Source organism: Pan troglodytes, chromosome 10, assembly GCF_028858775.2.
Source record: "Pan troglodytes isolate AG18354 chromosome 10, NHGRI_mPanTro3-v2.0_pri, whole genome shotgun sequence".
NCBI classification, from domain to species: Eukaryota; Metazoa; Chordata; class Mammalia; order Primates; family Hominidae; genus Pan; species Pan troglodytes.
Window position 1 is genome coordinate 25,448,978 of NC_072408.2, and position 21,894 is coordinate 25,470,871.

Consider the following 21,894-nt stretch of genomic DNA (forward strand, 5'->3'; position numbering starts at 1 on the left):
TAATATTTTTAAATTTGTTTCCCATTTTGTCTATCTCAAATTTGGTCAAAAGTATGCCAACGTTGTAGAATCATAAAATCAAGATTTTCTTATAGCTCAGGGGAACATTCATGAACATTTACAGCAATAGATTTTTGTATGAGAAAAAAAATTTTTAACTTTTTCCTTTTTCCTTAAGGCCAAGGTATGGCCTCAGCTTTAAGGAAAAGTTAAGTGCACACTATCTTTCATGGGCAATTACAGGAATTTTCCTCCAGCTTTTGTTTTTTTCAAGATCTGTTAATAATTGTGACAAAAAAATGTTTCCAATACATGTATCTTACAAAGTTATTTTTCCTCCAGCCTATGAAGGTATTTAAATTAAAAAATTTTTCTAGCAAAAGGTACTATGACTAATACCGAAAATATTTCTGGAAACCAAATAAATTGGTTTTTAAATGAATATGATTGTGCTTCATAGAAAGATGTAACTAAGTATATTCTTTATATTCTTGCTTTGGTTTTAACTTCTGAAAGAAGACAAGTGCCAAATATTACAGTTCAAATCTTACTTTTTTATTTTTACTGTTTTTCACTTTCCTATTTTCCCTCTTCTTTTACTGTACTTTTCATGACTACAGTTTAGCTTTCTCTGTCGCAGAAAAAAATTGTCTTGTCACCATCACACTTTTTATTTTAGCTGTCCCAGTGACTCTATATGTAAATTTCTAGAAAGTAAGACTCACATCTTCGTTTCTCAGTCATTCTACATAGTGTTTCTTTTTCACAGCATGTAGTCAAAATATTGTTTTATAACAGTGACCTTATTCTTTCCACCTAACTTAGCTTCCTTCTTCCTCTTCACAAAACAAACCAATATAAAAATTAATTTACCTTTGACATTGGGCCATATAAAGGTTTTCCTTCTGATGTTTTCTGTCCGAATTTCTAACAGTCAGTTTTAAAAATAGATTGTGTGTGTATTGACACACAAGATTACATACACCCTAGGCATTAAGGGACCCACTCAGATCTCAACCTTAATGCCACCGTGTGGTGAAATAGTGCAATTATGTTGAGACATACTGAATTCTCTGCATACTTGCAAAGGGTTTTCATGAATGCCCTGTTGCAGGAGAGCTGGTCAAGAAGTTAAGGTATGCGTGTGTGTGTGCGTGTGTGTGTCAGCACACACATATGGGCCATAGGCATGATATTTTAAGATAAGTAGTTCATGCTTATGTAGGAAGAAAACAAAATGCCAACTCCTAACATTTATACCTACCAGTAATTGTCATTAATTAGCATAATTTAGTGCTCATGAAATGGAAAACTCTCTTACACTGACATTTTGGCGGCAAGATGTGGTGAAGCTGAAAAATGAAGGAGTTGATTATGTGTCTGCCCGCCCATCTGGCAAAATTTCAGGCCTTACACTGCCATGGCACTCATGGCCTAAACGTGAAAACAAAATGTGCATGTATGTGGGAGAACTGGTGGCAAAAAATTGCCTTCATACTTAGTAGCAGAATTTAATGTTTGACCTTGCTGATGCCACGATGTTTTTCAACTATCTTTCAGGTTTATTCTCAACCAAAGCCAATCTTTCTGTTTTACTTTTGAAAAGGCTTATATAGTTAAGGAGAGCCTTGTAAGGTCTTTCAGACAGAATATAAAAGTGATGAATGAGGGTTATCAAAATAGGTGAATAAAATGGCAGCAGGAAGTTACGGACCTATTTTTATCTGGTACTCATTCCTATTCACTCAATAAATATTAATATATTCTGCTGTCTACAGCATGAAGAGGACCACAGTCAGTTTTATCTGAACCAACTTCTAGAATTTATGCATATTTGGAAAGTATCCAGGTAAGACATTTTATTTTTGTTCCAAGACTACTTTCTGATTGAGTTCTCAAATGTCAAATCTCAGTATTTTTCAGTTGATTGTAAAAACTGTCCATTCACTGGGACTGTGGAAGCTATTGTACTTTTAATAGGCAAATTCTGTTAATAATTATCCATTCTTCAAAGTTATTCAGACATATTTGAAGAGCTGCTAACACTTTCCAGAACATTCTAACATTCATTTAAAAAAATCTCTGCTGCTGGTTATTACATTTTCAAGGACTTGTTTTCCCGATTCATTTTGTGAATTTGGGTTTGCATATGTCACTTAAGCTCTTTGTAAAACAATTTTAATACTTCGAAGGTAACCATCTCCTACTTGTTTCTGAAACTCCCTGAAAATAAATGGTATATCATAAAGACAGGAGTGTAAATTCAAATTGGAAAACTTGATTGACAACAAATGAACATATCCTACTTCATTCTTATATCTAAATTTATGCATGTATTATTTGGAAGAATAGACTTATTGGGTAGCTAAACTGGGAGTTTGGGTATATCTGCAGTTAAGGTTGTTGTGAGCTGAACCAGCAGAAAATGTAGTGTGGGAGGTACAGGTCATAAATCTCTAAAGTAAAGGCTGATATAACACACCAGCTAAATTTACGATAGCAAAGACATGGGATCAACCCATATGCCCATCAGTGATTGACTGGATAAATAAATGGCACATATACACCATGCAGCCATATAAAGGAATGAGATCATGTCTCTTGCGGGACAGAGATGGAGCTAGAAGCCATTATCCTCAACAAACTAACATAGAAACAGAAAACAAAATACCACACATTCTCACTTATAAGTGGGAGCTGAACAATGAGAACACATGGACACAGGGAGGGGAACAACACACACTGGGGCCCATCAGAGTTGGGGAGGGAGAGCATCAGGATAAATAGCTAATGCATACAGGGCTTAATACCTAGGTGATGGGTTGATAGGTGCAGCAAACCACCATTGTGCACGTTTACCTATGTAACAAACCTGCACATCCTGCACACGTTTCCCAGAACTTAAAATAAAATAAAATTGGCCAGGTGCGGTGGCTCACGCTTGTAATCCCAGCACTTTAGGAGGCCTAGGCGGGCGGATCACAAGGTCAGGAGTTCAAGACCAGCCTGGCCAACACAGTGAAACCCATCTCTATTAAAAATACAAAAATTAGCCGGGCATGGTGGCATGTGCCTGTAGTCTCAGCTACTTGGGAGGCTGAGGCAGGAGAATCACTTGAACCCAGGAGGTGGAGGTTGCAGTAAGCTGAGATCATGCCACTGTACTCCAGCTTGGGTAACAGAGTGAGACCTCATCTCAAAAAATATATATATAATTAATTAATTTAAAAATAATAATAAAATAAAATTAAGTTTAAAAAATAAATAAAAATACGAGCTAAAATTGTTTTTAGTGACTATGTTGGGTAATGATTTTGTGAAGTTATTATATATTTACAACATATATTATCTCATCTAATTCTTTCTAAAACTCTGTGATAGTGTATATTATCCTTTTTCAAAACTAAAGAAACTGAAGTTCTGAGAGGCTAAATAATCCACCTAAGGCCATTCTGGTCATCAGCGGCAGGACTAAAATCAGGTCTGCCTGAAATTTACAAAGGACATTTTCTTTCATTAACTATTGTGTTTCTCCATTGCCCTTCTCTGCCACCCTTCTCCCTAAAAATATCCATCTTCACTCCATAAAATCATAGAATGGCTAGGACTAGAAAGGATTTTAGACATAATCTAATACAAATTTTCGTTTTATAGGTAATTACATGATTCCACTATAGATTTATGTTGTATAACATACAAACAAGGTCTGTAGTTTCCTTTCTCCAAAATAAATCTACCCAGCGGTGGGGGGAACAGAGAGAAAGGGAGAGAAACACACATACACCTCAAATATGGGAAGTTTTTCAAAAAGCAGGATATCCTTGGGACACAAAGAACTTTGCTGGGTTGGTGGGGGGTTGTTCCACCTTTTAAGTCACTACTACCTGGGGCACAGAGAGGCAAGCCAAGGCTGTGAGAAGAGAGTGAGAGAAGGAGGCTTTCATTCTGTTCTTCTCTTACCCCTGCCATTGCCTGCCCCCTAGCAGACATTTGATGGCCAGTGTGCAGTTGCAGGGGTCCAGAGGGTTAATTCAGGGCAAAGCAAAAGTTCTGCTGTAGCAAGGAGTAGAGGAAACATGTCTGGGACAGCCTAGCTTCAGACTTTACTCCTCCACCCCTCCCTCCAATCCCAGGGCAGTGGATTACAGTCTGGGGTGATGCCATCTCCCAGTGCTATTTTGTCTGTGGTAAGGAAACTAAAAACAGAAGTTCAAACACTTGGCAACCATCACACAAATATTTAATCCCATAGCCATGACTAAATCCAAGTATCTAACTCTGAATCAGTGCTTATTCCACTTCCATTATGTTCTGACCCTTCACCCCTTATTTTTCTCAAAGGGTATCTAACACAGAGACATTCTCAGCCTCATAAAGGCCACTGTAGAACTTTACTTTTGGGGATACACTGCTTCCCTGCTTGCCCTCCTCAGAACACCGTATTGGATCACAGAGACATTCTCAGCCTCATAAAGGCCACTGTAGAACTTTACTTTTGGGGATACAATGCTTCCCTGCCTGCCCTCCTCAGAACACCGTATTGGATCATCAAAAAAATCAAGCACTGGATGGCAAGGGCTCTGATTTCAGCCCTTCTCTTTTATGACTCAACTTCCTCTTAGAAGTTGAGCAAATCACTCACCTTCACTACTTCCCAGTGTTTTTTTCTATAAAATAGATACAATATCCAAAAACAAAGTGCTGAAGTGGGTGCATTCTTGGTGGTACTAATAGTTTCAGGTTTTATATAAAACAATGCCACTGGCCGGGCGCGGTGGCTCACGCCTGTAATCCCAGCACTTTGGGAGGCCGAGGTGGGCGGATCACGAGGTCAGGAGATCCAGACCATCCTGGCTAACACGGTGAAACCCCGTCTCTACTAAAAATACAAAACATTAGCCGGGCGTGGTGGCGGGCGCCTGTAGTCCCAGCTACTCGGGAGGCTGAGGCAGGAGAATGACGTGAACCCCGGGGGGCGGAGCCTGCAGTGAGCGGAGATCGCGCCACTGCACTCCCGCCTGGGCGACAGCGACACTCCGTCTCAAAAAAAAAAAAAAAAAAACACTGCCATTGCCCAAATCTTCAAATCTTTAGTTATTATTTTCCTCCCCTATCACTGACTTTTACATATTCTATGCATTTTGTCTTTGAACTGACAGAGGGACTCCAACTAAAGTGATAATGTAGAAAAATGAGAATGCAGCTACTGTAAAAATAATGGTGTGTTTTTTAATGTTGCGTTTCTGAGTTGTGTGACTTATGTTCAATTTAAGTCAGGAGTTTTCAAGACAAATAAGAAGGTAAAGTCAATAATGTTTGGGAAAATAATTTTTGAACAGCGAAGCTCAGAAGAATTTCTGCTCAAATTGCATGTCTTCTCCCTAAGCATAGATAAAGCTGGAGCAGTAAGAGAAGCTTAGGAAAGAAAAATGCAGAGGTTTGGTGTCAGAGACAACCCCATCTATTATAAATATAAGCCATTAATTCCAAATGCAATTCTCTACAAGATATGCCATACTTAATATTTCTTGATGTTAATATATGCCATTATCTGCTTATGAATCCCTTTGCAACTTACGGTTTGAATTAAGAGTAGTTTTATATAATGATCAGCCTTTGAGAGGTTTGGTTAATTTATCATAAATTCTTTGGAGTTCTAAGACTTTCAAATATGTTTGTAGTCTATCAAGTTATACAAACTTTATAAGGCACCCTTCTGAGATGTTTTTAAAATTATGTCAACAATAATCCTTTTTATACCATGCCTACGATAGTATCATGGGCAAAACAGAATTTGTGATAAATGTTTGTGCTAAAGGTAATATAAGTTTTCCCACCCAATTTTAAACAAAGCTTCTATTTTTTATTTTCCAGACAATGTCTCTTAACACTCATCAGAAAATATGACTTCCACCTGAAATACCTATTGAAAACCCAGGTATTGACTTTTGTTACTTTATCCATCAATTCAGTAAGCGTTTTTAAAGCATCTACTATTTTTCTAAAACTGCAAATTTTGAAGATGACAAAAATGAATAAAACAGAGGATCTACACTTGAAAGGCTTTCATTTCAACCTGGAAAAATAGACAACTAGAAAGGCATATGCAGTAAAGTGCTACAGCTGCTGAGGAAAGACTGTATGTACACAAGATGCATAAGAAAGAATGGTCAGTTTTATCCATTTGAGCTGAATGTTGACAAATGTTCACTGTATGTGTCTCCCAGCCAGAGATGGGCATTGTGAAGTAAGGTGGGGAGTAGAGATAACTTTCGGCAAAGAACCACATGAACAGAGGCACTTTGGGAGGCCGAGGCGTGCAGATCACGAGGTCAAGAGATCGAGACCATCCTGGCCAACATGGTGAAACCCCGTCTCTACTAAAAATACAAAAATTAGCCGGGCGTGGTAGTGGGTGCCTGTAATCCCAGCTACTTGGGAGGCTGAGGCAGGAGAATCGCTTGAACCTGGGAGGTGGAGGTTGCAGTGAGCCAAGATCGGGCCACTGTACTCCAGCCTGGCGACAGAGCAAGACTCAGTCTCAAAAAAAAAAAAATAGAGAGAGAGAGAAAAGAGTCAGGAACCAGACTGCTGTGATTAGGAAACTGACATTTGAAATGGCCGCAGTTAGTGTTCAAAGTTAGAGGCTGGAAAAAAAATCAGATGAAAGAAGCAGACAGGGGCCAAATTATGTAGGATCTTATGGACCTTTTATGGCCAATTTTATGATGTTCTACTTTGTCAGCTGATGACATGGAGCCATTAGGCAGAGTAGTAGAATGACTGAAGGATGATTAGAAGGACATTTCATTAGCCCAAAGAGATGATGAGGGCATGGACAAACACTCTACTATAGGGATGATATGAGGGGACAGATTCATAAGAAGTGAAAATGTGCAATTTACATGATTTGGTGAAATTCTATGTGCCTAGAATAACTCAAAATTCTGGACTGCTGACTGACTCTGTGGAGACATCAATTCACTATAATAGTGAAGAGAGAAGGTAGCATGGCAGAGGGAATGATGGGTTCATTATAAGGCCACTGAAATTTGGTCACCTATTGGGCACTGAAGTTGCGATCTCCATTAGGCAGATTATTTCTTACAGTTTCTTCTTCCGGGGAAGGTTTAGCCTTCCACAGATAACACATCATATTATTACAGAATATTGTGAGTCAGGGAACATTTTTTAAACAAGTGACTTCTTTCTTTCTGTTAAATAATTGATTCCTGATATAAATAAAAGGGTACATAACTCAGATAATAACTATTTGTAATGTCAATAAACACTAAATATATCTGAAAATAATAAATTCTACTTATTGATGTAGATACTGAAATCATACGTGACTTCCACATAAATATGTAAAGACATGGAGACTACAAATACAAGACTTACGTTTCTCCCTAAAGTGTAATCCTCTCACCCTAATTCTATTTTTTCTGCTCCAGCCTGGTCTGAGTCTGGAAGTTTAAAATGTGGAATGTGAAAAGAATCCACAATTAGCTTGTTTTAAGTCTCATTAAAGTGTTTTGGTTAGTACCTCTAATCAGCCTTGTGAGAGTCATTCCTTCTCATGTAGAATGTGAAACTTACCAGGTTACCAGGATATATTAAGACTTAATTCCTAGAGTATTTTTGTCTGTTTACTATGTGTAGAAATACTTTTGAGGTTATGGTAACCTACTTATGAATGAATTTTAGTTATCTAAATGTCTCAGCACTGCTCACATATCACAGACATCTTTTTTCACACACAAATTATTAATAATTTATAACAGTTCTTAATTTCCAAATTCAGAAGTTTGATCTTATTACTTATGTATGAAGCCTCCTATATTTCTAGTTTGAAAGAAATGATTGACTATTGTAAATTTTTCTAATATGACTTAAAAGTTGGCAAAATACCAAAGAAATACTGTCTTTCCATTATCACTGGCAAACAGCAATCATCACTCGCAGCTAAATTATTTTATAAATAGGTCACAGTGTATGTGATTTTCCAGATGAACTCAATCCAAAACAATGAGTTCTTTAATGAGATTTTTGCCTATGAAACATCAATAGTAAATATCTTAGAAATGAGGACAGACTATGATATTATCAGTTCACAATTTTGTGCTTTCTATTCATTTGACAAGTACATTAAGTAGCATTTCATCATGTCCAAAACAGTGTCAATTGGAAAAATAATGTTTTTTTCATATTTCCCAAACTTGGATTATTACACATGATTTGAAAAAAAAACAAGCATGCAGCTGAATAAGTCAGACATGAATATTATTGAATAATATGAATATTTTAAAGTACCAAATATTTTCTTTCTTGACAATTATTATTTCAATATATTTTAGATGATAACCATTTTAGGCCAGGCATTCTGGCTATTATGTCAAATGGCTAGTTTTGTATGTAATTTACAAAGAGCTTTTTCACTGGACATTTTTTCCTCTCTTCTATTCCATTAAAACCCTGAACTATAGAGAATATTTTTGAATTCATTCTGTATTCTTAATTTCATAGAAATTGAATAATATGAATTCAATAGGAATTTCAGAAATATTAAGAATGGAAAAAAGAGAATCCTCCCCCCCCAAGGTATTACTGAATGCTTACTTCATGCAAATTATGAAACTGTTTACTCACTGAAACCAAGAGAAATGGGAGTTCAAACCATACTCTGAAGTTGTCGATGATCTAGTTGGAGAGACAGCATATCCATATAAATAATATACACAATGGTGTCTATACAGAGCAAAGCAGTATAAAACTAAATCGTAGCCTTGGAGAAAGAATCAACTTCTGATTTAAAATCACTTCGTCCTAGTAGTCTCTAATATGTTGTCTCCAAAATTCTTTATCAAAATGCCAGTCAGTATCATGGTAGGAAATCCCTACCATGAATGACAAATTTACACTAGAATCTAGTAATTGTTGAATTTATTGTAAATTAGATGAACCAGGGTTGAGGAAAAATCAATTCATACTTCAAAATGTGGTTTAGCTTCATGAAACATCGATCTGGTCAGAAAATAACTGAGAACCCCTAAGTCCTTCTACCATCTAGCCCATGACTCAGAGGCTATAACAAGTAGATAACCAGGAGAATATGACATCTCTAGTGTTTGGGTTTAAGTAATTCAGTGAGGAGGGCAAAAGAATCTTATTTAACACTTGCTCAAGACCAAAATCTAACTGTATTCATCTAGAGAGAGAAAGAAAATTCCATATATGAGTAGAAAGAAAGAGGACACATAGGGATTTTATATTTAGCTTCTTTTAAACTGAAGCTTTCTTGGTTACAAGCAAATCTATTGTTAGATTTTCAGAAGTTCCAATTTCAAACATAATTTAAGCCTAATGGTAGTCTAAGACAAAATTTAGGAGCAGAGATTCCAAAGTCAGATAAATGTATAAGTCAACCCTCCACCACTATGGAAGTTTTGTATTTGACCTTCCTCAGATTTATATGATTCATCACTAGAGTGAGGATAATAAATATAATATAATGATATTTTAAATAATTAATGAAACAATGGATATAATGGGCTTAGTATAATATAGTGATGGAAGATAAAACATTTTTAAGAAAAGGCAAGTACCCGTGTTACTTTATTGCTATTACTGCTACCGTTTCTATCACTATTATTCAAGTTGAGGATTGTATAGGATCCAGAAGAAAATTTTCACAAAATTGATTTGCATTCAGAATAGAACATAAGAAAAGGTGGGAAATTAGCAAAAAAAGTGTAAGAAAATTGGATAAAATTAAGAGGTAACAAGGAGCAGTTGCAAGGTTGCAAAAGAAGTCAAGGAAATAAAGGCAATAATTATTTATTATTATACAGCACAGGAAAATGAAGCACAATTGCAGAATTGAAACCGACCTTAAAAGAAATAAAGGGCTGATTGTACTAAAAGTCAAAGCTATCATGTATAGAACACTCTCAGACTTGAAGAAGTATAAAAAAATTAAAAGTAGATTATCAAAATAGAAGATAATCACTAGCCAACATAATCTGTGTTGCTAATGAGATGGAGAAAACTAGAGGGTTTTGTGCGAAGGAATAACATGATCTGACATTCTACTAGTGATTTATGTACTAAATTATATAATACATGAAGAACACACAATTAAAGAATAATAATAGAAAAGCCACTCTTATTAATAAATTAAGGAACAAAATATTTTTGGTATCACACACCTGTTTGCCACTTCATGTCTCCTCTCCTCTATGTAAAGGTCCTATTTGATGAAAAGGATTTTGTAGCTTTTCTTTATCATTTCATCATCAAAGTTTGCATCTACTAGCAATATAAGGTGTTGATTTTCTTTCTAAGGTCTCCATGAATGGAATCAAACTATATGCACTTTTTGAGCCCTGTATCTTTCACTCAGTATTATTTGTGAGATTTATCCACCTTTTTCCACGTGGTTGTTATTAGTTCATTTTCATTGTTGTGTAATAATTCCATTAAAAGACTGGACTTCAATTTATCTATCCCACTTGTTGGTGTATATTTGAAATAATATCACGAGGTTTTCTAGAGCACATAGCTAGGGACATAGATTTACAAGGCAACACCAAACACTTTTCTAATGATGTTTTACCCTTTCACAATATATGAGAGCTCCTATTGCTGCATTTTCCCACCAACTTATAGTACAGTCCAAATTATAAGCGTTTGCCAACATTAGGTATATGTAATGCTATCTTTGTATCAACTTTAATTTTTCTGACTCACAAATTCATACTAAACTCATAAATTCGTCTTTACCTTTTTTAAAAATGTAGTATTCAACTGCCCTCTTTTATAACTTACCTGTTCAAACTTTTGCGGATATTTCCACATTTCTGTAGATTTTTCAAATAGATTTATGGGAGTTCTTTATATATTTACCCTTCCTTCAGTTATGTGTATTGTAAATGTCTTCTGCCATTTAGGGGCTTTTCGCTTTAATTATAATGTCTTATTTATTAAGTCACTTTTCCTAAAGTTTAATTTATATAAAATAAAATGCACCCATGTTAAGTGGGTAGTTTGACTAGTTTTCAAAATGTATATAATTAGGTAACAACAACTGGAATGAAGATACAAGATATTTGCATTTCAAGAGAAAATGCCCAACTGCCTCTTTACAGTAAATCTCTCTCATCCCAGATTTCATACACCAAAAATTTATTTGCTCTCAATTTGGTTTTATTTTGCCTTTACTTGACTTTTATATAAATGGAATCTCATATACAATATAAGAGTTCTTGTGGTTCTACATCCTCACCAACACCTGTTATTGTCAGTGTTTTAATTTTAGCCATTCTAGTGACTATGTGGCAATATTTCCTTCAGTTTTTAATTTGTATTTCCTCAATGGCTGATGATGCCGAATTACTTTTCATGGAATTACTGCTCATTTATATATTTTCTGCTGTCAGGTGCCTGTTCAAATCTTTTGTCTATTTTTAAAGTTGAACTATATATCCTCTTGTTATCAAATTGTGAGGGTCCAGAACCTTACCTGGGTATCAATGAGAGGCCAGGGATGAGGAGCAGTAAACTCCCTCCTGCACACGACTAACTGCAATTGTAATCATTCTAATATGTTCCAGAAGAAAGTTCACTGTGAGGTGTAGGACATATGTATTGAAAACTTTGTCTCCCTGTCTGTGACTGGTTGTTGGTTCGTTCGCTTGCTTTTTTATTTCACTTACGTGCCATTCAAAAAGCAGAAGCTTTTAATCTTTGTGAAGTCCAGGTTTACTTTTACTTTACTGTTTATGCTTTCTTATCATATTTAATAAAGATTTGCCTACAGAAGTTTGCATACTATATTTTTCAATACTATTTTTAGTTTTAGCTGTTCTTTAGTTCTATGATCCATTTCAAGTTATAGTTGTAGTTCTAGACTCCCTGTTCTGTTTCATAAATCTATGTCTATCCTAATATCAGTCAACATTACCTTAATTACCATACGTTCATGGAAAGTCTTGGTATCAGGCAACATAAGTTATCCAAAATCATTCTTGTTTAAAAAAATATTTGGCTATTCTAAGTACTTTGCTACAATTGCATTGAATATATAGATTGATGTAAGGAAACTTGGTATTTTAAAAAATTGTATTTTCTAATCCATGAGAGATCAATTTAATCTGATCTATTTCTTCATCTACACAGGTTTCTTAAATCACTCAGCAATGCTTTATAATTTAGCATAGAGATTATGCATAGTTTATTAAAGTTATTAGTTTGTGTTTTTGTCTAATATTTTAAATAATATTTTTATATTATTTTCCAGTTGTTTATTACTAATATGTGGGAGTGGAACTCACTTTCATAGATTGACCTTCTATACTATGTCTTCTTGAAATCACTTTTTATATCTAAGAGTTATTTTTTGGATTCCTTAGGATTTCTACACATACAATCATGTCATCTCTGAAATAATTTTATGTTTTCCTCTTTAGTCTATAGCCCTCTTATTTTTTTACTTGCCTTATAATTTAACACTTACTGAGTCTCTAATAGGATTTTACAAGTAGTCATAAGAACAGAATCCCCACCTTGCTATTTTGAGGGAGAACTTTACAGTCTTTTATCATTAAGTGTAAAGTTATTTGGAGGTTGTGTTATAATATAAAAAGTTAGTTATATTTTACTGGGTTGAAAAAGCTTCCTTCTATAGTTTACTAAGAGCTTATTTCTTGAATGGATTATGAGTTTTGTCAAATGCTTTTTGTGCATATGTACAAATGCACGTATGGTTTTTCTCTTTTATTCTTTTCAAATTTTAAAAATCTTTTTATTACTGGTATAATTACACTTACTAAGAATTTATAATCTGTTTCATGTATTTCTAACTTCAATTAACTAATATTTTGTTAAGGATATTTGCATCTATATTTATGAGGGACATCAGTTTGTGTTTTTATTTTCTTATAATATTGTTAGATTTTGGTATAAGAGTAATGCTGGCCTCATAAAATATTAGATAAGCTATTATTGTCTGAGCTTACAGTGGAGCCTGTGGTACCATGACATTTCCCTCCCTGTAGGATCCTGCTTCATCCTCAGCTTTGACAGCTCCTGCTTGTCTGTGCCAAAGAGACAGTCTCTCTAAACACTGTTGTCACTCTCCCAGTGGTACTCCACCCTTGCTTATTTATTACTCAATGCTAGACCTATTTTGGCAGTGGGGACAAGGAGAGTTCTGTGTTGTAATGAACCAGTCACAGCCTTAGGCAGACTCTGTGTACTTGAGTCTCAGGACTAGGACTCTTGGAGCATTCCTGCCCCTCCTCCACATGGCGGCCAAACTCTGCCTTATATTTGCGTCGTTCACAGTAAACGAGAGTTTATTGCTCCTTGTCCCTGACCTCTAATTGGTACCCAGGTAAGATCTTGGACCCAAGACAACTTTCCTGGCCTTTCCCCAGAAGCAAAGGCCTTTTGCTTCTACCCTTTCTTCAACAGCAAAGGAGCTTCTCATCTATGTCCTACTTCTCCCCCAGAGACAAGACTATTGTGCTTTTTACTTCTCCAGAAGCAAGGGGTTTTTGCCTGGGCTCAGGGAAATGCAGGGTTTGCTGCTCCTCCTCCTGCAGCTTAGAGTTTTGCTTCTTATGCAAAAAGGATCCACAAAAGTGGACAGAGCGCCGTAACTGTCTCCCAGAAACAGCTGATCACCTACACACCTGAGCCATCGAATATGACTTCAGTTTCCTGCACAGCCTTCAGTATTTTCCCCGAAAAACTGGTAGGCGTCCATGGAAAAGAGCTTGCAGGAGATTGTAAACTCCCCATGTGTCTTGGGCTTCCTGATATTCCAAACTGACATGCTAGCTCCCACCTGGCCTTTAAAAAATCTGTTAAATTTTAGCTAATTTCTTAATATCTTCTTACTCATGGATATGGTGACCACCTCTTTCTCCTGTGCTCTGCCAAAGTTTGAACATTTTGTGTGCCCCATCTCTCTTTGGAGCAGTTTTCACTGTGTAGTTTGGTTTACTTGGTCACTTTGTGACCCTAGATCTCAGCGGGGTTCAGAAAAAGTTATAATTTTGTATATTATCTGGATTTTTCATTCTTGCAGAGAGATCGATGTTCTATATTTTCATTTGTTTGTTTGTTTGTTTATTATACTTTAAGTTCTGGGATACATGTGCAGAACGTGCAGGTTTGTTACATAGGTATACACGTGCCATGGTGGTTTGCTGCACCCATCAACCCGTCATCTACATTAAGTATTTCTCCTATTTCTCTCCCTCCTCTAACCCCCCACCCACCGACAGGCCCGGTGTGTGATGTTCCCCTGCCTGTGCCCCTGTGTTCCCATTGTTCAACTCCCACTTATGAGTGAGAACATGCGGTGTTAGGTTTTCTGTTCCTGTGTTAGTTTGCTAACTAAGAATGATGGTTTCCAGCTTCATCCATGTCCCTGCAAAGGACATGAACTCATCCTTTTTTATATTTTAAGCCAAGCTGCATTTCAAAGCTGTTTTTAATCTTTAAGGAAAAAATACTTCATATTGGCACTAACTACTGAACCTGGAATGAAAGGCATTCTAAATTCTCCATTTGTCTCCAAACTCATTAATTGAATTTGATAATTTTCACTGTATCTAATATAAATAGAAACTCATGAAAGTTTATATAAAATCTGGAAGATGGTAAGCTGTTACGTGGCTGTTTAAATGCATACTGCTTTGGTCTCCATCACAGCTAAATAGAAGAGGAGAATAATCAACCACTTATGCCGTTTTGTTTGGTTTTCCAGAAAGATGCAGGGGAGACAAGGCTGTTACCCATCTTTTCAAATGTTCAAAGCATTTTTCAAGTATGGTTAATTAATTCTAAAGTATTAGCATATGGCTCCTTCAAAGTCCGGGACACATCCAATATTTCCAACGATAAGCTTAGAATATACTACATAAAATAACATCATAGTGCTGTTTTCAGTTTTCATTAATCCAAAGAAATTAGAAAGAATTTAGAAGCAGTTTAGTCTAAACTCCTATGCAATGCAAAAATCTTCTCTAAATATCCCTGATTGATCATATACCTGAATCTGGAGCACCTTTCTACTCAAAAGGCAGCCTACGCAGTTTTTGGACAAATAATTTTAAGAAAAATTTTTCTTATATTGAGTCAAAAGAACCTTTCTAGGTGTGCAACCATTTGTTCTCATTTATCATCTTAGAGCTACTTACAATAAATCTAATCCTCTTTTTACCTGAAAGACCATCAAATACTTGAAATGGTTATAATGTTTTATTTTTCTTCTTTTTTGCCAAGCTAAAATTTTGTAATACCATCAACTACCTTCACGTTGATGTCTATTAAGCTGTAGTCTTCTGGCTTATGTCTCCACACTATGTGCTCCATCTGTGACCCAAACTTTCTCCTCCGTCATTAAAATATTAAGTGTTCTGAAATATTATGCACCCAGTGTTCAACTTTTTTTCTCTATCTACATTCTCTCTCGGGACAATCATATTCAAATTTTAGTCTATGTATCACCTCTATGAAAATGTTGCCCAAGTCTACCTTTGTTATTTCTTGAAATAGGTTGCTCACCCTACTGCATTTTGTGTCTGCAGGGGATCTCACCTTGCGAATCAGCCATCATAGGGTTTGTAAATTTTAAACTGATATTCCCCTTGTACTCTGGTGTGTGAGTGCATGTGTGTTTGCATGCATTTGTATATGTATGTGTATTTGGGGAGAAACTCTGTAGGTCAGTGTAGAAAAGTGTTTCTATACAACGATTGTGCATTTACTTCTGCCTGGGTCCAGAAAAGTCACAATAGCCTAGTGCAATTTTTAACATAAATTCCTACTATAAGTAGTATAAATTAATACCCCAGAGACACACAGAGCACAGACTAGGGTTCAGTTCCTCAGATAATCATTTTTCTTACTCAAGGGCTGAGTAGAGAGAGGCTTCATCAAAAGTGTTTCTGATCAGTAGGCATAGTTTTTCTTCTCCCACTTTTTACAGGTGGCTGCTATCCAATGTCTGAGGACTATTCGAGGATCTTAGCTCCAGTTCTGCCCCTTCCCCCTACCTTCACCAAGTGATTTAGTCCTAAGTTCAGCACTTGTCCCACTGTTAGCAATAAACACCAATCCTACAGCTGAGGATCTACATCTAGTCTGATATTTCCTCCAGGCCATTATAGCATCACTGTTGGAGCTACTGTTCAAGCTTGAAATTCCCTCTAAATGTCTGCAACCCTGAGATTTATCTTGCCTTTCTTAAAATTTGTTTAATGTTTATATGAACATGTGGGGAGTGTGTGTGTGTGTGTATGTGTGTGTGGTGTAGTGTGTCTATATTTTCTCAGTCCAACAGTTGCTAGAGATAGAACTCCCTTGCATTTCCTCTGGGAAGCTCAAAGGCTATGTATCAAAAAATACTCAACGTCACGATTCTACCAGAAATATTTGTCTGTGTTTCTGCCATAATGAATAGCACCCCATATTCTTAGTTTCCAAAATTTGGAAATGAAACTTTGGAATCATCTTAAATCCAAACTTTCTGTTGGTTCTCATATCCAGTTAATCACCAACTCAATTTTACAATTGCAATCTTTTACTTCACATATTCTAGCAATCTCAGTTATGCATGAATATAATGATTATCTTCAGAATGTCAGAATGTGAAGATTAAATGAGATAAGTAGATCACATAAGAAGTACTGCAAGACTGGAGTAATAGATTGAATAAATCAGCTACTAGCTACCTAGTGACCCAAGTCAACCCAGTATTAGTATTTCAATTAGTGATGTTTATGAATTTTCACAAACCCATGTATCACACATATTTACTTAGAACAGATGAATGAAAAAAAAACATAGAACCTAATATGACTTTTCAGTTTTTTATGATTTTCTAATTTTTATTCTATTAGTTATCTCTGCATATACAGTGTTTCATTTCTCTTATAAACTGAAAGATTGGTGTAAATGAATAAAATTAATTAGTTAAACATTAAAATTTAGCCCTCATTATCTGCCAGGCACCATATTTCATATTTTATCTAATTTAATCTTTACAGAAACTTATTTATTGTTCTCACTTCACAGAAGAGGGAGTCTAGGGACATGAAAGTTAAATACTCTGATGATGGCCACAGGTAGAAAGGGGCAGAACCAGGGTGTAAACAAACAGATCTTGACTTCAGAGCTGACAATATTGTCTATGATGTTCTTCTGAATGAATACTGTATTAACAGTATATTAATAGCGAGATTGTTGTCTTTTGGTAATTTCCAATTTGTTTAGTGCTTTCTCAAATCTAGTACCCAAACTAAACTCCAGTTTGGATAATATACATCGAAAATGTGGTGGAACTAACTTTCTAGTTATGGAGAGCATGTGTCTTTTGATTCTATTTAATAGTGAACTGGATCTGGTAGCCACATCACAATATTGACTTACATTGAGTTCACACATAAGTGAAATAAATGATTTTTTTCCCATTTGGATGACTCATAAATTTTTCTTCTCCATGTTATTATTGAGCGGATGTATTTTTTAATCCATGAAAGACTTAAAATAGATCTCAACTAAATTGCATCTTTTTACTTTTAGCTCATTAATAAAATCTGTGGACAATTTTTGGAATCCTCACTTTGTCTTTTATAGTATTAATTAGTTATTCTTCAGGTTTTTGTCACTGGTTTCGGATTTGTAAAATTACATATCAGAGATACTGGCTATTTTTCCACAAAAGAAGCAAAGTATTATCCCATTATATAAAACTTGCATTGTGCCTTTGTACTGACACTTTGTTAAGAAAATACCCTAGAATAAGGAGAATTAAAAATTTTTTATGCTGTGAACACATATCTTTGTGTGAAAATAAAAGGAAAAACTCTGTTCCATCTCTTCTTGAAATAAACTATTGTAATTCTCCATTGGAAGGACGGTGGTGCTGGTGACAAAACTGATGTTTTCTGAAAAACCACAATTGTTAACGATAAAGACAAAGAATATAAAAACATTGTAGAGTGAAACATGCTTCACACAGAATCAATGAAAAGAGAGATTTCTCACTATAGTTAATGGAAAAACATGGAAAAGAATAAGGTCAAAACAGAGAAGATTTTTTAAAATAAATGCTTATTTAAGAACGTGTAAATCTGAGATACAGAACGGCTAATGAAAAGTTCTTAGAATGGTGACCATAAAATCGCTATCTAGCTTAAGGCCAGCCTGCATTGTTGATTTTAAGAATTTGTCATTGCTGTAGGTGTATTGGGCCATTTTTGTGTTGCTATAAAGAAATACCTGAGTCTGAGTAATTTATAAAGAAAAGAGGTTGAATTGGCTCATGGTTCTGCAGACAATACAAGAAGTGTGGTGCCAGCATCTGCTTCTGGTGAGGGCCTCAAGAAGCTTGCAATCATAGCAGAAGGTGAAGGGAAATCAGGCGTCTCACACGGCGAGAGCTGGAGCAGAGGGAGGCGGGATGTGCTGCACAATTTTAAACAACCACATTTTGTGAGAACTCACTGACTACTGCAAGGACAGCACCAAGCCATTCAAGAGGGATCCGCCCCTGTGACCCAACGCCTCCCACCAGGCTTCACTTCCAACATTGGGGCTTATATTTCAACATGAGATTTGGAGAGGACAAACATCCAGACTATATCAGTAGATTACATTTGTCATCAGCGATTTTTTTGAAAAATCAGTCACTTCAAGGATAGTGCAATCAGATGATTATCAAACACCTTAACACCACAACTGGCTGTCCAGAGTTTGTTCCGATTTTCTAGTAAGTTTGCCCAACTATACACTGATTCCAAACAATAGGTGTATTTTGAAACTCTCCTGGGGTCGGCCATCATAACTTTTTTTTCATAGTGTTTTGTGGAAACCACAGACTTTGTCTAAGGCTGAGTTTCCCTGCTTTCCCCACACTTCTTCCTCCCTCTCTTTCTCTCCTTTCCTCTCCCTCTTCCTTACCACTTCCTCTCCTTATACCTCTCGCTCCCATTTCGTTTCAAGTAATGTGAAATTAGAGCTAAGTTAGTAAGTTAGTGTTAAGTCAGTTCTAATTTTGAACACTTGCTCAATGAAAATTAAAGCCCCAGTCACAGGATAACCAGAATCTTGAGAACTTTCTTTTTGTGTGAAAGCAAACAAGCGTATTTTATTCCACTTGCTCCTCATGGTAAAAGAAGAAGTTTGAGGATAAACTAACGTCCCCTCATTTATTTCAACAGATTGTAAGATGTGAATCTTGTTATCTACAGGAAAACGTGGATAATATTATTGAAGAAGTTAAAAAAATATGCAGTGTTCTAGGGTGTGTGGAAACCAAACAAATTACAGATGCAGTAAATGAACTAAGTCTAATTCTTCAAAGAAAAGCAGAGGTAAGTATATTCATTTATTACACAGTAGTTTTAAACCTGAGTTCAATACTTAATTAAGGAGAGTGGAAGACTTTTTACTAACAACTATATTTCTGTGTGTATGTTTGTGTGTATCTGTGTGTGTGTGTGTGTGTGCGCGCGCGTGTGCGCGCGCATGCAGCCAAACAGTCTATTTCAATTGTTTGGGAGTATTGGCAGCTTGAGTCTATTATGCCAAATAGATCTGATTCAACTATAAGGACATTGATTACACCTTTGAAGTTTGTAACCACCTTATAACTTCAGGTGATACTGAAATCAATCCTACAATCCTATCTAAATGAACGCAATTATATAATATTCACATGTAAGTGTTTGTATAGATTGTTAATGGTTCTCACGTATACGAGTGTATACAGGCATAAGTGTCATGTTTGTATGGATAAGCATGTTTATAAAAAAGAAAAAATCAATTTTTGTGGTATCTTTTGCGAATTTTGCAGTGCACACTGCCTCCATGATTTCTGTGTGACTTTCTATGGATCCCACATCATGATTTGGTGGGCTTAAAAAATAGGCATTATGTGATTTTCTTTTGAATTCTCAGAAATCTGATGTACACCTGTAAGTGATTATTTTCCAAGAAAAATATTACGACATCTGGTTACAATAAATTCATTTATCTTATTATTAGTTTAGCAGATGATAAAGCAGAAAGATATGATGATAATAACTAGTATTTGCAAGTCCATTGTAATGTATAAAATAGTTTGACATATGCATCACCTCACTGAATTTAATTTTTATTTTATCTCAATAGATGCTCACAGCAATGTCATAAAGTTGGTATTTTAATGTTCATTTCACTATGAAAACTCAACACTTACAGTGTGTGTGTGTACAGAGAATTAATAAGTGGCAAAATACAGATTTGAACCTAGGCCTCTACACACATTACAGTGTATGTGAAACTTTCTAAGATAGAGTGAATACATAAATTCTCTATCTGCATGGTAAAGAAGAGAGATTCTACTACTTTTGAATATGCCAATCTTGAAATTTTCAAAAGATTGATTTACAATGTAGATAATCATATTACCAAACAGAAATAGTCATGCTTACTGCTTATTGTTTCAAATAGATAAGTGGGTATGAAAATTCAGTAGTTTCTTAATGTTGGGCTTTCTAGATCTTATTTAATCCAAAGTTTTGTGTGATTAGACAGTAAAAAAATGAATATAGAAATTTAAATACGTTCTTTACATGAACAATGACAATGAAGATTTTGATGAGTCATGGAGGTATACCACAAAAATATTTTAAAGATAAACATTGCTGAAAAGCTAAAATGCAAAGCACTAAAGAAATCAAAATTTAAATAATGTAAACAATAAATCCAGAAATTAAATATCGAAGACAGATTTGTGTTTATTTCCCTAAATTTTTCTTAATAAGGAAACACCTTCTCTTTTACTTTCCAATTATAGAAGGAAATGGAATAACTATGTAGTGTCCAAAACTGTTTTTGTATGTAGCTATTAAGACCTAGTGCCTTTACAAATAACAACAAGGTAAAACAATCTGATTTGATCACATATAATATAATCATATTTTTCTATTCTGCATCAGAGTGAAAAAAATATACTACAGCAGGGTGTTCAATCTTTTGGCTTCCCTGGGCCATGTTGGAAGAATTGTCTTGGGCCACACATAAAATACACTAATGCTAACAATAGCTGATAGGCTAAAAAAAAAAATCTCATAATGTTTTAAGGAAGTTTACATATTTGTGATATTTGTGTTGGGCCACATTCAATGTCATCCTGGCCTGCATGTGGCCCACAGGCCGCAGGTTGGACAAGCTTCTATTAGAGTCTTAAAAAGCATTTCACCAGTATGTTTTGAAAACAACTATTTTGATGAGCTTATAAACTTGGGAATTATATGATGCTGAAAAAGGGCTTTCTAATTGGTGATGTTAAGTCAGTATAACAAGGTAGTGAGAATTAACTTTGAACAAGCAGTTATTACTCTTAAATTGTCACATTTTAGAAACATTACAAGCTCCAAGAGCTGATAAAATACATGAGATAAGATAATGCAGATATGAATTGGATTTAAGATCTACCAGTTTCTATCTAAACATCCTGTGGAAAACTAATTCACTTTTTGGAGTTTTAATTTTCCTCATGTTTAAAACAGAAAAATAAAACAGAATTTCCAGAGTTCTTATGAGTATGGGAAACCATGTAAATAAAGGGCCCTGATGACAATGTAGCTTAAATGAGATCATTGTTGTTACTGGAGGTATTAAGGATGGTGCTGGTGCTAGTTCTGGAGAATCTTTCCCACAAGGCCAATATGAAGGCTTTAATTCACACAAGCACCAGGACGGTTGGCCCCTGTCATCTCATGGCCATCAATTACAGCCAGCATCCTGACAAATATGAACCATTGCCAGAGGAGGAGACCAGATGTGTGGATGTGGACACGTCTTCCCATCTGTTAAGACTATTTGGTTATTCTT

General features: G+C 35.5%; 1 protein-coding gene across 6 annotated transcripts in view; it reads left to right on the forward strand.

The window, feature by feature from the left end:
- The window catches only part of PIK3C2G (phosphatidylinositol-4-phosphate 3-kinase catalytic subunit type 2 gamma), a 387,383-nt gene that overhangs the window by 57,757 nt on the left and 307,732 nt on the right, over positions 1–21,894 (forward strand). For 3 of the 6 annotated variants that reach the window (XM_016923019.4, XM_016923023.4, XM_016923025.4), the window contains 3 exons: positions 1,779–1,849; positions 5,875–5,938; positions 19,236–19,388. In XM_016923019.4, coding sequence (XP_016778508.3) covers positions 1,779–1,849; positions 5,875–5,938; positions 19,236–19,388 — 288 coding nt within the window. The remainder of the gene's footprint in view (positions 1–1,778; positions 1,850–5,874; positions 5,939–19,235; positions 19,389–21,894) is intronic. The other 3 variants (XM_016923022.4, XM_016923024.4, XM_016923026.4) reach the window with 1 other exon arrangement.